Consider the following 18,066-nt stretch of genomic DNA (forward strand, 5'->3'; position numbering starts at 1 on the left):
TCCAAAAAAAGTAGAATATTTCAAAAGAGAGAAAGCTATTACTTTGTCAAAAAATATATTATAAATAAACAAATTCTAATGCATCTATGTAGATTTATAATTTTATAGATAAATCAGAAACCCATACTTGATATTTTGAATATTGCGTGTATAGTATACAATACCACATGAAGTTACTTTGCACTCTGAGTACATCTTATGATTTGCAAATAGATATTACAAAAATTACTCCACACATTGGAGAGCAGGCAATTAATTCTTTTTGCTATAAACTCTGTGCCAAATTAGTTATATAAACTATTGGAACAAATGGTTACAAAATACAAACAAGACCAATAATTGTGTATTAATGAAGGGTACATTAAAAAAAACAACAACCAAACAGTTGGCTCAATTTTTTTTGCAATTTAATTGATAGCTGTGTGATTTCTGATATCTATTATGTAAAACTGGACATTTTTGAGTCCTCATTTATTTGTATTGCGAATATTAAAAGCTTACCTATTGTTCAATGAGGCTAAGCAGGTGGGTAAGAATTTTCTTACTTAATACAAATAAACTACATGGGAAGAGCCACAACAAAAAGAGGAAAAAAAATCACCTCTTCAAGATCATAGTTACTCTTGAGGCTCATTTAAGTTAGATATATACTTTAGAATCTTTGTTTCACAGAAAGATTTAAAAACTATAAAGGAGCCAGTTCAATTCACCTTTTCTTCAATAAATAAATAAATAAAATAAAATATTCTAGAAATTCAGTCCCATTGTCATGGAAAAAATAAAAGCAGCCAACAACAAACCCCTACAAGTTAGAATAATACCATTTCAGCTTCACTTTTTAAAAAAACAACCCATCAATTAAGGAATGGTTTCTAGTGAAATTCCATTTGCTCACACATTTGAATAAAAAGAGACAAATGAGTCAGTTCGGCTATACAAGTGTAATTCTGAAATAACTCCATTGAAGTCAGTGGCCTTGGACTGGTGCAATCAAGTTCATTACAATAGTTACAAGCCAATATTAAGCCTGCAAACTAAAGAGTGCTTGTCATATAACACAATAGACTCCTAGTGTTATAACACAGGGAAGCAAACTCTGGTCTTCACATCAAGGCAAATGCAACCCAAAGTTTATCAGGAAGTGCTTGAAAATAAATTACAGCAGGGCTATATCTAAAATCCTTTCCTTCAAAAGAAAAGTTGCTAATGCCAGTCAAAAGAATGCTTAATCATTCTGTAAAATTTTGCATTGTGCTCTCTGAAGTAAGAGTACAGTTGCTCTAAGACAGTACTGTTGACAATAGGATGGGGGCGCCCTTTTGATTCATGTAAACATCTTTCTCGTCCATCACTCCTAATGCAATAGAACCCCTTGGTCTGGTTAAAATAAAAATTTGAAGACATGATTCTGGAAGGCAGGTTAAGAAATCTTTCCACTTTTTGCAATTCAGGAAGAGGGTCCTTGATCAAAGTATTCCCGTCTACTATGTGAATTTGATCCAAATGGAAATGTTTAAGCCACCTCTCCATATGGATGTCATACAGGCTCCTCTGGATAGCCTTGTATTTGGTATTAAGTGCTCCATTTTTAATAACAATATCTTCAAAGAGCTGAACCGGCTTGTGGCTTTCCAGTCTATTGTAATAGACTTGGGTATAATCAGAGATAACTCTCTCTGTGGGGTCTCTGAGAATAAGCAGCAGTTTAATAGAGCTATTCATATCATGAATCCTTTCGGGAGCCTGTGGCGAGGTAAAATAGCCTGGTGTTTTTTCAATAGTTATTTGATTTTCATATGAAAATGGCATCAGGCTCCTATACCAGTCTATTCCTTTCACATAATTCTCATCCCAGTCAAAAAAGTGAACTTCAGTAGCTGCCACCACAATATTCGGGTGAACATCCAACATTTCAAGTAAAGCCCTTGTCCCTCCTTTACGAACTCCAATAATGATTGTCTGAGGTATTCGCCTGCTTGTTCCAGGAGGTCTCACTTGTGCAGAGTAGTGTTCACTCTTATTGCTGAACAACATGACTTGTGACTTCAGTGTCTCCATGAGGGCCCCATTCTCAACTGGAGCACCATGGGCTGGGGACAGCAAAAGGTATGCTGACACAAGTAGAAAGGCCATGTGGAGACGGAGAAACAATCAGTGCAAAACGCTGCTGTGCCTGGCTGGTGAAGCAATAAACACGTTTCCTCTTGACGAGGGAGCTGATGGAACTAGGGCCAAAGCAGCAATGGATTTCTTAAGCATCTGGGAGTTGAGAGAGAGGGATGGAAAAGACAGTAATTAGCATCTCTCTGTCTATACATAATAACCAAAGAATTCTATTTGAAACTTATAATCTCTATAGGCAAAGTAATCGTGAAAACTAACACAATGAGCAAATCTATGTTTTTTTACCCCCAGACTTTAGATGTCTAAATGGTGTCACCATTTATGGAAAATATGCCCAAACATAGCAATGAACTGACATGAACTCTCTCTCACACACATATATGCAATTGCGAAGCATTACAAAAAAGGCAATTACAGGCGGGTTATAGACCGCCCATTTGGGGCGGTCTGGACCCGCCCCTTTCCCCGGAGTATCGGGGCTTCAGTGGCTACACTGGCAGCCGCTGAGGCCCCAATCCGCCGCTTTTCAGGCTGCGGGGAAGCAGCAAAACGCCGCTTCCCCGCAGCCTGAAAAGGGGTGTCCTTGGGGCTTCAAGCCCCAAGGACACCCCGCGGCGGCAGGGAGGGGGAGAAAGGGGCCGCTTGGCTCCTTTCTCCCTTGCTTCGCTGGGCGCAGCTGTCTGAAGGCTGCGCCCAGCGAAGCAAAGCGGCGCCGCAGACCAGGAAGGAGCTCCAAAACGGAGCTCCTTCCTGGTCCCCGGAAAGGGCGCCCTAGGCGCCCTGCCACGGATTGAGGACGTCACGTCCGCGCCGCCCCGTCTAGAGGCGGTGCGACGAGCACGCACTAGGGTTAGGGCGGTGCGGAAGCACCGCCCTTTTGTAACCCTAGTGCGTGCTCGTCACGCACTAAAGTGTCGATGTGTAACCGGCCACAGATAGTTATTTTTTGGACTATCAAGGATCCCAAACATGTCAAGATGGAGCTGTTTTGAAAAAGATAGAATCTGTGGTGTCAAGCAGACTGGCCAAAAGGAGCAGCCAGATGCTGCTCCAGCTGTGGTCAGGTGGAGACTATGGCTACCGCATGGCCCTCTCTCAAAGTGAGCCACCACCATTGTCCTGAATGTCAGGAGCGGCTTTTTGCTACCCATTTTTGTACTGGCTTTTCCTGAGTTGATGCGCTCTCTGTGGGGCTTCCAGCTGCTTTGGCGGTGTGCTTCGTCTAAACGCCATGCCCCCAAAGTGTCTGGAAGCTGGTTTATTTGGCCCATTTGTTTTGGGCCTGTGTTGTCTTTCTTAGAACCTTATCACACAGGGCTGGTTGTAGCGGTACAAAAGGTGCCAGGAAGGGAATGAAATGAGTGAAGGATGAGTGAGGGACGCATTTTACTGCACACAGAATGCTGCCGCCACCGCCGAAAATTCCTGTTCTGTTCCGCATCCATTCCCCATCCATCCCAGAGGAGGAGATTTTTGAGAACTGCTCTGAACAGTTCTCAAAAATCTCCTCCTCTGGGATGGATGGGGAACGCAATGGAATGGGGACTTCCTGCGTGCAGTAAAATGCATCCCTCATTAGTTCCCTTCCCTTCTCAGCCCCATTTGTACCGTTCCAGGAGCCCTGTGCAATAAGGCTCTTAGTTTCCGTAAGTAAAATCCTCATAGACAGATTCCATCCTTCATTCAAAACATGACTTCCCAATAACTGATAATGCCAGTAGCTTTTTTTTCTTGCTTTCATCACACAGATATACATATGTATATCTCCAGTTTCTAAATGCAGATTGAGTATCTCTAATTCAAAATGCTAAGAACTAGATGTGTTCTGTATTTCAGATTTTTTCTTTTTTTCTTTTTTTTTTCTTTCAGGATTGTAGTCATTCTTTAGTTTAGGTGCCAGAATTCCTGCTGCAACATACATCTTTTTTAAAAAATGATTTTATTGAAAATTTAAGCATTAAACAACAAAAAAATTAGTAGTTATAACACCTTACATTTACAAACACATAATTATCTGTATCTTCCTAAATATTCAGCTGTCCAGAATTATCCACTTTTTCAGAAAGCTAAATAAAAATAAATATATTTCTTATGTATATCACTCATCTTGTGTGTTTCTTACTGTCTTCTATATTATTTCCTTATATTTTTAATAATTCTAGATAACTCCAGTCTCTTTATTTCATTGGTGATTTACACTTTCCTATCCTTGTCAGAGTTAAATGGTATTTCCATATATGTTTACATGTCTATCTTGTTATTTTATATCTCTTTCCAGCGTTTACCACAAAAAATCCTTAATGCCTCACATTCTTTTTCTATCTTTTCCTCATCCTTTCCATGAATAAGGTCAGTTAGCTTGTCCATTTCCATCATAGCATAGATTTTTATCAACCACTCATCAATCGATGGAATCTCATTTAGGCGAGTTACAGACCGCCCAGAAGGGGCAGTCTCGCGCCACTGCTGGTTGCTGCGTCTGGGAACTGCAGCATCCAAACCGCACGGTTCCCAGATGCAGCAAAGAAGTGCCAAAATGGCGCTTCTTCTTCCGCCCTGGATGAGACGCTGCAAGGCGCTACTCGCGCACTCATGGCATCACATCTGGTGTGCGACGTGCGGATGCTATGCATCGATCATGTAAAGATGGTGGAGCCTGTGTGTATAGGGCGCCGCCATCTTTACGCCCTCATCATGTGCTAGGGGTGAGGCCGGTGTGGACGCTAGGTCCTCGGCCAACCCCTAGCACGTGACGGGGGCGCCAGAAGAGCCCGTCTGTAACGGGCCTTAGTTTCCAATATTGTGCCAGAAGCAACCTTCCAGCTGTTGTCATGTAAAGAATCTTGCACCAATGAAGGGCTTCTATTCTCTTTGGGATTTTATTTGTCATATTTAAAAGATACATTTCGGGAGTTTATTCAAAGTCAATACCAAGAATTTTAGTTGTAGATAAGTGAATTTGGGTCCAATATTTCTTTATCCTAGGACAATCCCACCAAACATGTAGCCAAGTTTCTTTTGCATTCAAGCATTTCCAGCACTGATTAGTCTTCCCTTTGTGAATTGTATTTCAGATTTTTTCAGATTTTAGAATACTGTACTTGCATATCCATAATGAGATATAATAAGGCTGGAGACAGACTGAGCATCTATGAAATGGTAGGAGGCATGGATTCCTGCCACTTCACAGATACCTGTATCTTTCTTCAGCCGCATTTTTATAGTTCTAAAAGTTTTGGATTTTGGACTACCTCAGAATTCTGGATAAGGGATACTCAACCTGTAATTTTAGCATCCTATATCTGCCAGGAAATCAAGACTGCTTTTAAATGCCCACTTAAACATTATTTTTATTTTTATTTATTTATATTTGAATATTATAATAATTTTTATATTTTATTTCTATATTCAAATTATTGCAAGGTCTCAGAGGAATTGCAATATCTACTACATATTCTCCAAGTAGTCCCCATTAAATACAAAGCAATAAAAGAACAATTTTAAACACCTCAAACATTTACATTTTTAAAACATTTAACAGTGAAAACAACAGAACAACAAAAGTAATAACTGAGAAAGAAATGCCTACATAAACAGATACCCTAACATCATTTAAACAATAAATTTCGATAATACCAAAATACATTGTATATTGTAACCAGAATACTAGAAGGCAAGCACATGCCAATACAGGTGTAATCACCCCCTCATTGACAATGCAATAGTGATTGCCTTACAACCCACAAAAATCTCTCACTAAGTTTCTAGTATAGCCTGTGTTTTCAGATGAGGATATGATTATTCCTCAATTTCTAAGTCGTCTGTATTTTTCTCAAGTCTACTGCTTTTCAACTCCTTAAGAATATACAAAATTTCTTTGGAGCAAGCACTTAACCTCAAACTAACAGAAAACTGGAGCCCTTTCCAACTTCACAGTTATAGGAATATGATTAACTTTTAGTTTCATCCAAGCTGATCATGGGATTGGCAGGTTAGGGAAGTGCATTTAGAATTCTCAGCCAGAGAGCTCTAATGCCTTACTAAACCACAAATCCCATAGGACCATGTTGGCAAACCCATGGCATGTGTGCCATTTCCGGCACGAAGCCTGATTCGCATGGGCACGGCAGCCACCAGTGGAAGGGCCAGAAGGGTGGGACACAGGCACACATGCACAGCCCAGCTCCTTGTCTCAGCCCAATTTGCCCTGGGACAATGGGGCTGCAAGGAGCCAGCTGGCAGAGCTGGCGTTCTGGCTGGAAGTTCCACCCCTCGCGATTGGGGTCCTAGGAACTGCAACTGCTTGTTGCTGTGTGTCTTCAAGTTGTTTAGAACTTATAAGGACCTTCAGGCAAACCTATGGGGGTTTATTGGCAAGGTTTGCTCAAGGAGTTTTGCAGGGGAGCATGGAGGAGGAGGAAGGAAGGAAGGAGGAGGGAACTGGTGGCAGTGGCAAGGGGCATGGAGGAGGAGGAAGAGAAGGGTAGGAAGAGGAAGGAAAGAAGGAGGAGGGAACCAGCATGTGGTGGAGGGGTATGGCTATGGAGAAGGAAGAGGAAGAACAGTGCTAGGTTACAGGAGGAGGAGGAGGAGGAGGGGTGTGGGGTGTGTTCTGTGCCTTTAAGTTATCATTAATGCCTAAAATATTGTACAAGAATTAAAATAATGGGGAAAAACCAAACAATTAAAACAATTAAAACAAAACAATTAAAATATATGCTTCCATGCTACATTGAAATCCTACAAAGGTAGGGGCTTTCCTCATCTGTATGGGTGAAGAATGGAATATGGAAACTCATCTTTTTCACTGAAAAACATCAACTTTGGGTGTTCCCACATTATACATAGGCCACTTTCCAAATAGATTATTAGGACCTTTTATCTTTTAATAGCAAACTTCCATGTCATAACACACAAACTGTTTTTGACAGTCTCCTTGATTTCATAATACATTTGCTGTGTGGCATGAGAAGAAGGCTGCCATTCAAACTAAAAGCTCTGCTGGAACAATCTACTTGTGCTGTTCTTTGGATCTCACCCAAAGATTGCAATTCACAATAATTATAGACTTTTAATCATCCAGGCTGATTCAGAGCATCTGAGCTCTCATATAGGTATAGGTTCACCCGTCCCCTCCTAAAGGTACCAAATAATACAAGAAAAACATTATTTGTTATTGGCTTTGTATAGTTGCATTGTTCACAATTTTTCATTATATACAGTACTTAAATCTCAGGGGAATATGTTTTACTCCTGGTCTTATGATTTTGATTTGTGATGTAAGAACAAAGTTACAAGCACCTTGAACTGCCAAGACAACGCTCTTTAGCAGAGTTAGCTGTGTTCCGCTGTTCATTTTTCTTATTATTTTCAACCTCTGTGATCATTAGAGTTAACACTGCAAGTGTAGTTCAATGGATCTAGACCCCCCAGGAGCCCGTAACTGTCTTTGGTATTGCAACTTGGTGGTTTTTAGAAGTTTCTCCATGTGGTAGGTCACAGACTCAGAGAATAAGACCCACACAAAATGTCAACACAAAGAAACCCTCATCTGTTATTGTGGGAAGGTTACATTTTCAATTTCAGTAGGTCAGGTTGAGACTGTAGCTTTGCTGAAGGTGTGAAGCACATGATAAAACAGCAATAGGTAAAAGCTAACTTGGTTTCAGCCACCTGAACAATAGTCCATAGATAATGCCAGTTTGTCAAACAGTGAAACTTTTGTCTGTGCAGCCCGAAAAATTTGTGTATTTATGCAAAAATGAAATATACTTCTTTGAAATGGAAATAAATGCTCTCTGTGTGTGTATTTTAAATGACAGTTTTCCAAAGGAAGATGGAAAAGCCACTGAAAACAATGTTCAGTCATTGACTTCAGATGTAAACAAGAGCTGATCTCAGACTGATTCACAATGTCCTAATTAAGGCAACGGAGAGACAAATCATTTGCACATGGGAAAACAGTTCCTTTTCAATATCTGAAGGAACAAAATCATTCTTATTCAGAATACGTATCCTCACTGGAATAACAAATATTTTATTACCACTTCACAAGTTTTCACATGCATTTTAGAAATATCCATTTATTATTTACTTAACATCATCATGAATGTTAACACAAAATGGTGACTCATCATGAAATGAGTGTTAATACAAAGTGTTGACTTGCAAGTATTGTCTATAACTGAATTGCTTTCTAAAAGTGTTTTGAGCCTTACCTGCAGCTTTCTTCATGTGCACTCACAGCACTGTGAATTCTCCTAAAGATTCTGCAATGTCATCTACTTATGTTACTCAGATGAACACAAGAGACAGACAGATGGGCCAATTAAGAGGTGTTTTCTCATTTTGCTGATCTTGGCATGGCTCAGGTAGGGAAGACTCTCCCCCCCCCCCCCCCAGCTATCACCAATCTATGCTTCTCAGACTTACTCCCATGTTACATGACAGAGAAAATTTGCACTCAGGGAAATATTGCCTTTCCTGTGGCATTTGAATAAGACCTCACAAGTAACATATACAATACAGTTTCCGCTTCTTCTCCCAGAAGAATAACAGTATATCTACACTGTAGAGATAAAGCAGTTTGACACCACTTTAACTGTCATGGCTCCATCATGGAATTCTGGGATTTGTAGTTTGGTGAGAGTCTCAGCCTGGTATGTCAAAGAGCTCTGGTGTCTCACCAAGCTACAAATCCCAGGATTATGTATGATAGAGTCATGAAAGTTAAAGTGACATCAAATTGCTTTATTTCTGCAGTGTTGATATACCCTCATGTAGTACATATAGGCATGGTACAGACAGGTGTACCGCCTGTCTTTCCCACTTGTTGGTGCTGCAGCCACCACACCGCACAGCACCGACACGCTGTAAAAAAGAAGTTGCTATAAGCGCTTTTTTTTGTGGCACCGTAAAAGAGAAACGGCACCGCTATGATGTTACTTCCTAGAAGTGACGTCCGGATGCTCGGCGTTGGCATCATCATGGAGCCCCCCAGATGGACAGGAAGGTGTCATGATGTTGCCATCCACCCGTACTAGGGCTCGGGAGCGTGCAGTTGCTGCGCAATCCCAAGTCCTAGTATCGCTGCCACCACGCCACTTCCTGCCAGTATGTACCATCCCATAGACACAGAAGACTATTGTACTTCTTTTCCTCCCAGCTTTTGCATGGGCTGAAACTTTTGAATTTTTTTTAAACGAATGTTTTGACACACCGCCGTACTCAGTCTGGAGGCATTGCATACCCAATCTTGGCATCCCATCCCCGATCTGTACTTTTCTGGCACTCTTTGAAAGAACGGGGAAACTCCCATTCTTTCAAAAGCTGCTGGAGAAATACGGATTGGGGATAGGATGCCAAATTGAGTATGGTGTTTATTACACTATACTCTTATAGTGCTACTATTCCACTTTGACTGCTCTAGCTGCCTCCTATTGCATTCTGGGATTTGCAGTTTTAAGGAGGGGTATTTAGAATTCTCAGGCAGAGAAGTTCTCTGCCTGAGAATTCTAAATACCCCTCCTTAAAACTGCCAATACCAGAATGCAACAGGAGGCAGCTAGAGGAGTCAAAGTGGAATGGTAGCACTATAAGAGTATAGTGTGATAAACATCTATGTGATGCCTCCTGACTGGCCACAGAGGTGTGCGAAAACACCCATTTTTAAAAATCAAGTATCAGGCTGGGAGGAAAGGAAGTGCGATAATCTCCACAGTGTTGTATTACATTTTCTATGGCTTAATTCTGTCTTTTGACATATTCACTTCTTTCTTTCTGGGAGGCAGAAACAGAGAGATTTTAAAAAATATTAGTTGCCTGATCTTAATAGATGCTGCTCTGGATCATAAAACTTGCTTTGCTGACTGGGCTATGATGTCCTAGGCTGTTGCCTTTATCATCATAATGTTATATCCATGAGTAAAAGTTCCTCTTTACTCTGGCAGTTACAAACTCCTTGTTCTGCTCTTAATTGCCATCCAGGCCCACATACCTACCTGTATTTTTGCTAAGTTTCACCTGAAATGTATGAGGAAACTCAAGAATAAGCTCCCTCCTCCCTCACATTCTTTTCCCATCAATCTGGAATAACACTTAAAAATTTATCCATATAAACAAATACAAGGGGCAAACTTAATATGAATATTAAGTCTCCATGCCAACTGTCCCATTAAGGCTGATTATGTTCCTACTGGGGCCACCCACCTGCATACTCTGAAATTTGCAAAGTACAGAATTCAGATCTAGTCAAGTGGGCAGCAACTTCAGACTATAAACAAGAAGACTGGCAATATTTCAAACCAGGATTTTAAAAAACCTATTGTCCTCCCATTTGTCTGCCTTCCAGACTCTTTCCAAGATCTAGGCTGCATCCATAAATGAGTCATCACTTTTCAAGATGGTTATCAATGAAGTTAGTTTTCAAAAGTACTTACACTTATAGCTCCAGTGCCGTTAATAGTTAACATTATAACTTCACTTATCCCCCCCACCCTCAAATGTAAGTAGTTAACCTTTAAATCTTTTTTTAATTGAAAAATATGAATACTACAAGTTTCTGGTCTGTGTACAAAACATGATCTCTTCCAATCCCCCTCAAAGATGCTTTCACACCAACAGAACATGAGTCAGCCACATTAGCACAGCAGGAGGCAGCACTTGAAACATGTGACATTCTTCCTCCATCATGTAGTGAAGCCATATTCTTTTAGCTATAAAAGGAACTATATGTTACAGTGCATAAAACAATTAAGTTATCTCTCATTGTTATAATTAATTTATAGGTTACTGGAAAATAAATTATTTACTAGTTACTTCCAAGATCAGATTATTCCTCATCTCCCTTTTTAAATAATGTCAGACTGTGAATGTGAGTATACATTATGCACATATTTACAGAACCTACTCTGTTTCCCAGAATAAAGTATGTACAAAGCATTTCCTTCAGTCCCTGACCACAGAATACACTTGCTCAGCTTCTACTCTTGTTGGCATTTTCAGGCTCTGATATTAGTGGGTTGGTCAATCTGCTCTGAGCACTCCAGATAGCTCCTATAAACTTTGCACTGAAATCCAGAGTGCATCAACCTGGAGCTGCTACTGGGTTTTGATAGTAATAAATTTTCAAGCTAACATTTTCAAGCACAAAGCATGCACACATTTTCTTTTTAAATGTAAACTAAGGGCTAAACTACATGGTATTAAATACATAGTATGCAGCTGAACACTTTCTTTCTTAAACCCACAAGCATATGAATAAGGAGCACTGCATGTGGACTCCTTTCCCCCTCAATCAAAGCGGCTTACAAGAGTTAAAATACATCCATATATACAAAATATCCCCCTTAAAAGACAATTAAACAATACAGAATTTAAAATTACATAACAATTAACACCAATAAAAGTGGCAGAGTCATAATATATATGTGGGGGGGGGCAATCACCACATGGCCGAGTAGTTTATTCTGGAAAGGCCTGCCATCTTGATAGCATTCTTGAGATCTGTCTTGATAGCTTTCTTGAAGCTGTCTAAGTTGGTGATTTGATGGATCTTGTCCGGCAGGCCATTCCACAGGCTGGGAGCAGTTGCAGAAAAGGCCCCCTGGGAAGTTGCAGTCAGTCTAGTTTTTATAGGTTGCAATAAATTCTTATCAGAGGACCTGAGAGTACGGGGCGGATTATATGGAAGTAGGCGATCCCTTAGATAGGTTGGGCCCAAGCCATGTAGGGGTTTAAAGGTAATAACCAACACCTTGTACTGTGCTTGAAAATTAATAGGCAGCCAGTGGAGTGGCTTTAATATAGGTGTCATATAGTCATTCCTAGATGTTCTAGTGATCAACCTGGCCGCCATATTCTGTACCAATTGAAGTTTTCTGACTAGGCACAAGGGTAGCCCTATGTAGAACGCATTGCAAAAGTCAAGTCTTGAGGTTACCAGTGCATGTACTACAGTTTTGAGCTCATCCAATTCCAGGGAAGGGCGCAGCTGGCATATCAGCTGAAGCTGATAGCAGGCACTCTTGACCGTCACATTCACCTGATTTCTCATCTGAAGCAACAGATCAAGAAGCACCCCCAGACTCTGAACACAGTCCTTTGAGGAGAGCGTGAACCCCTCTAGGACTGGAGGTTGCAGCCCAATACCTGGTTTAGGAGCCCCTACTGTAAGTACCTCCTTTTTGTCTGGATTCAGCTGGAAGGCTGTGCAATTCTGATTCCTGATTTACACCTATTTTACCAGCACATAGTGGTCTTGATACTGGTTGCTCCTTCCATGTAATTATAAGGCGAAGAAAAAGTGAAGTTCAGCTGCTTACTCCACATTTAACATTTGCATATGATTTAGCATTAGTTCAGTACGCCCAGGCCATACTTGGCTTTCAGCTTACGCTGAAGCTGCACAATGAGAAAAACAATGGCATGCGCACTGTGCCACATGTACGTACCTTAATGTTTTCAATGGGGCTCGAGCATACACACACGTGGGGGGGTGTGTGTCTGGAATGGATCACCCACGTAAGGGAAGGGCCCACTGTATGTCCTGTGCTTGCACAGGCTAACAACAGAAGGTATAAGGCTCTAGCAAGTTTGCAGTAATTAATTACTGAATATGGCAAAAATTGCTGCCAAAAGAAAACTTTACCTAGCAATATACTGCAAAGGATAATCAGATTCAGAATGCATTACAGAGCTAAAGCTAAATGCATCAAAATTGCCTTTGGAAGTAATTCCATTGGAATAATATTCCAGATTTAGTCTAAGAAAATTGATTGATTCTGATGAATCTTGGGGAATGTCAGTTCCTGTGGTTATACTATAATTGGTATATAAACCTAAAGAGGGTTTAAACTACAAGTAGAATAGGTAATTGGGACATGTTATCTAAATAAAATCCATCTTGTGCTAAATTTGTGGAATCAGATGTGGAATCAATTTTATAAAACAATCTGAGTGACTTTGGATAATAAAAACAAAGACTCTGAAGTGACGATATTGCATTTTCCCTATCTCACAGATCACTCGAAATAGTTTCATGGTATATAATTTAAAAATTAGTTCTGTCTCTTTTCCCTCCAGCTCACCAGTACAGCATCCAAATTATAGCACCTTATTGCATGTTATGTTTTTCCATTATTTCATAATGTTGTTGCTTGGTAACAAAATGATATGGTATGCATTAGGCATAAAGAAGAAGAAAAAACCCAAACTTATTAGGAAACTGAGGCCCTAAATAAAGAACTAAAAGATATTTTGAACAGCAGGAAAATTTCTGAGTCAGAGTGTACACAAGAATTAGATCTGCAGAGCAATCTCAAGCAATCTAATGCTGGAAAGATCTCAAGTCCTGCTGGCCCAGGTCAGAGTTTATAGCCTTCTGATAAACATGTACAGGTTGGCACATTTTACTGTGCTGACAGACTCTCTCTCCTTTCAATGATCTCATGAGTTAAAGGGAATATTCACCAAGAAGGCCAAATAACAGACTGTGCAAATAATGGAAAAAAGATGGGAAGAGAAGGTGCCTGGCTGTTGTCACTTCTGCCTAGTTTACTTTCATTTAACATGAGTGGGGGAAATGAATGCAGATTATTAACCGCCTGTTGCAAAAAATGGTATGTAGTGCAGTTGTTCTCAAACACTGTGGGCCTTCCCCTTTCTTTCAAAATGTCATTATTCTAAAATAACACTGCGACAGTCTAAGGAGCTTATCAGATGAACTTTAAAACCGGCTCAAGTGTCCCAGGCTGCAGCCAGAACGCAGGATGGAGGCAGGGATTATCGCATAGTAAATCGCTGCCTAATCACCACCCACCATCGGCCTGGGTCCAAGCCAGATCCCAGCCGCACTTCGCCAGCACCTTTTTAAAGTTGGAAGCTTTCCAGTTTTGAAAAAGCGTTGGCAGAGTGCGGCTGGGACACGGGCTAATGGTGAGTGGCGATTAGGCAGCGATTTAGCATATGCTAATCCCTGCCTCCATCCCGCATCCTGGCTGCAGCCCAGGAGGTTTGAGACAGTTTTAAAGTTCATCTGACAAGCTCCTAAGTATTTTAAAATACACAAGTATTTAAATTAAAACATCAAGTGAGAAGAGAGCAGGGAGACAGAAGGCAGTAAGAAGTAAAATGAAGGGGTGGAGTGAGAAAGCATAGGTTTGACAGATGCCAAAAGAATGAGGGAAGGAGAACTAAAGCCAACCTGACCTGCTATCACTCAAAGAAGCAATTCAATGCATTAAAAATATATATAATGTTGTTTAAAATGGGGAAGGGGATTGGAACCATAGGACCATCAGTCACAAACTAAATAGGATAACTGTACAATCATCACCAATCATATCCGCATTTTGTCTTTCAGGGATAGAAAAGTACCATGCCTGGCACCATATTTCTGCTTTGATAAATGATATTCTATTCATTTCCCCACTCTCCAGATATATCACTTCCCAGGGTGGAAAGACTCTGATCTGGTTACTGTCCTTGTTCCTCTCAAACATATCATTGCCTCTCTCACATTACAAAGCTGCTTTTTATTGAATCAAAAATTTTGATCCACCCACCTTGACGTTCTTTGCACTGACTGGCAGTGACTTTTCATGGTTTTAGACAGATTCTCTTCTGATCCAACATGAAGATGTCGGAGAGTTTCTATAAGCAAAGCACATGATCCAACACTAAGATATGGCCTATCTGCATATATGACAACTCTTAGCATCTACTGGGCAGCTGAGTTGCTATATGTTTCATTGTTGTGTGAACAGGTTATTGTGTGAACTGAGACATTGGTCGAAAACACACTGAATAAATAATCCAGTTTGAGACCCCTTTCATTTAAGACAGCTTTAACTGCCCCGGCTCATTGCTAGGGAATCCTGGGAATTGTAGTTTTGTAAGACATTTAGCCTTCTCTATCAGAGAGCTCTGGTGCCACAACAAACCGCAATTTCCAGGATTCCCCAACACTGAGCCAGGGCAGGTAAAGCAGCCTCAAACTGGATTATTTCTGCAGTATGTTTGGACCACTGTCCCCTTCTGAAGAGACTATAAAGTAGGGGAAATGCTGGCTAATAACACTGATTTCATTGTGCAGCAAAAGAAAGCTTTCTCTGACTGGATCTGCATGGCAGAAATAATCTGCTTTGCTCTTGTGTCATAACAAACTACAGTTCCCAGAATTCCACAGCATTGAGCCATGGCAGTTAAAGCAGCGTCAAACTGGATTATTTCTGCAGTGTGAATGCAGCTTCTGCTACAGTGCCTATCAAGAGTAATGATTTTCCCATTGAAGTTAGTCAGGCTCCCAGTGTTGGCTGTTTCTGCTATCAGCTGAAGACCTATTCTATAAAGGACCAGCCTCTGCTCAGGGAGTTAAAATGACAACATGAAATGATTTTCAAATAGTGAAAACACAAAAAGTGATTACAGGATCTTGCTCTGAAAAGACCCTTTTCAACATTTCATTCAGTTCTATTGAATTTAATTTAATGTTTAATTATTTACCCCCCACCTTATACCTGCATAAAATGAAACCTGTTTATATTTTAAACTAGCAAAAAGCAAAGAAACTATGCCAGCAAGTCTTCAGCCTAGAATTCAGGGATTTATTCTGATAGATCCACTATGTATCTCAGAAACTAGAATAATGGATGAACACTTCAAGGAAGCAGCTGTAACTAATAAAAGCTTAAGGGCTCTTAAAATTCACCAATATATTTTAACCTTTTTTAAAAGAGGAAAAATGCAAGACTTTAATATATACTTAGTTAGCCTTTGAGAAAAGCAGGGCATAATCGGTTACAATCACAGAGAAACTGAAGTGGTACACTCAAGCACCAAAAGTCTGTAGTGAAGTTACTTGGTTGATGCTTGTGTTAATGAGGCAGCATTTCCATTTCCATTAAGAGCTAACAGTCATGAACCTTGAGGAACAAAAAGAAAAGGGGGAAAAAAAACCTAGCTACTTGGTGACTACAGATATCAGCTGCAAAGCAATTGCAATTGCCTTCAGGCTTCCTTCTTACTAGGTGCACAGACTAGAATAGATTAAAAAGTAATGTTGGGGAAGGTTAGCATAAACTATAAGTACATTAAATGGTTGGCAGGTGATGTTTCAAGATATGCATTTGAGAAGAAAAAAAGATTTTATTTGCCTAAGGCTAGAATTATTTTTCTCTAATTCCTATTTCTGATAACTTTAGGTAGAAAATTTATTGATGAAAGTATGGCTTTGAGGAATGCTCATTCTCTCTGCCACCCCTTTCTAGTATGCATGGATGCACACATCCACACTTCTACCAAACTTCAAAGAGTTAAATGAGATGCAACCAGTCTTTTCAATCTTCATTTACAGTTCTGAAGCAAATTACAGAAACAAATGTAAGTGGAATTTACCATGTACAGGTCATATCGTAAGTAAAGTTAAATTGGCTTAATGACATCCATTATTTGCAATGATGTCAATTTTGAAACATGTACTTTATTGCTGCTAATTACGGATAAACCTAATATGGCTATAAAAGCTTCGATACAGCACCAGCTGTAAATGTTGTGCATGCTACGTGATGACATTTTATGAGCAGTTCCTTTAAAGGAGTCCCTTTAAAGACTCCTGGGGGGAAGACAGGGAGAGCGCTCGCCAGGTGAGAGCGGCGAGCGTAAAAGCCGGACGCCGGACCTCCCTGCCATGCCCCCTCCGCCTCCTCGCCGGACTCCGCAGCCAGAGCCGCGCCTCTGCCGGGCGGCCTCCTCCCGGGGTGTCGGAGGTGCGCATCTGCGCACCGCCCCGGGAGTGCCGCCCACGGACTGAAGAAGCACCGCAGCGGGACTCCGCAATTGCGCAGCTGCACAGTTTTTTACTGGGCTTGGGAGGTTGTGGGTTAGTTAGAGCAGAGGATGCCTGTGGTGGCTAACCTCTGCTCTTTAAGTTGTTGGTGTAAGGTGGGGGGGAGGGCATGGATGCAGGGGATGCATGGGCTGGGGAGGAAGGGGATAACATCATTTTGAGCGGAGCTCCTATTGAAGTTGTGTGGGGCAGGGGGAGGTATGGCGGTGGGAGAAGGGACTTGCGTTCCAGGGGAAGGCGAGATCGATGCCTTATATCTATCTCCCCTTCCTGTCCCTCTCCCAACCCAAGGGACCTGAGGGTCACTCCAACCGTGCCACAAACCCTGTCGCTGCTCCTGTGCAATGCCAGATCGATTAACAACAAGACCCACATCCTCCACGACCTGTTGGAGGACCGAAGTTGCGATCTGGCTTGCATTACCGAGACCTGGCTTGGGCCTGAAGGGGACGCTGTGTGGGCTCAGGCCCTGCCTGCCGGGTTCTCGGTGAAGGACCAGCCCAGGTTAGGTGGGCGGGGGGTGTGTGGCCTTGATACATAAGAACACCGTGTCCCTCACCAGGAACCACATCCGACAGACGTCCTACATCGAGTGTATTTACCTGACCCTAAAAGCGAGGGACAGTCTAGGGATTCTGTTGGTGTATCGGCCACCCCGTGCACTAACGGACTCCCTTAACGAGCTGACACAGCTGGTCGCTGAACTGATGTTGGAGACGCCCAGGCTTCTTGTCCTGGGCGACTTCAACATCTCCCTCATGGCCAGCTATGTTCCACCCGGTGCGGCTCGCGAATTCATGGATACCATGGCGGCCATGGGCCTGTCCCAGCTGATTCTGGGTCCTACGCATTGTGCGGGTAATACTCTCTATTTGGTCTTCTGTTCGGATGCGGAAAATCCGTGGGTGGAAATATCTAATATTTCCCCCCTGCCATGGACAGATCACTTCCTGGTTGAGGCGAAAATCAAGGTCTCTACCCAGATCCCTCCCGGGGGTGGTGGACCTATTAGGATGGTCCACCCTCGAAGGCTAATGGAACCCATAAGGTTCCAGGAAGCCCTAGAGGGACACATGGTTGGAAGTGACGGCGACTCT

The 18,066-nt window shown here is 41.6% G+C and overlaps 1 protein-coding gene across 4 annotated transcripts in view; it reads right to left on the bottom strand.

Moving 5' to 3' along the window:
* Window positions 1-132: 132 nt before the first annotated feature.
* The window catches only part of LOC149318659 (heparan sulfate glucosamine 3-O-sulfotransferase 1-like), a 116,946-nt gene continuing 99,012 nt past the window's right edge, over window positions 133-18,066 (bottom strand). For all 4 annotated transcript variants that reach the window (XM_089507846.1, XM_089507848.1, XM_089507849.1 and 1 more), the window contains one exon: window positions 133-2,259. In XM_089507846.1, coding sequence (XP_089363972.1) covers window positions 1,204-2,133 — 930 coding nt within the window. In that variant the 5' untranslated portion in view covers window positions 2,134-2,259 and the 3' untranslated portion in view covers window positions 133-1,203. The remainder of the gene's footprint in view (window positions 2,260-18,066) is intronic.

The sequence above is a fragment of the Sceloporus occidentalis genome, unplaced genomic scaffold (genome assembly GCF_023333645.1).
Source record: "Sceloporus occidentalis isolate IW3139 unplaced genomic scaffold, rSceOcc1.0.p SCAF_2, whole genome shotgun sequence".
NCBI classification, from domain to species: Eukaryota; Metazoa; Chordata; class Lepidosauria; order Squamata; family Phrynosomatidae; genus Sceloporus; species Sceloporus occidentalis.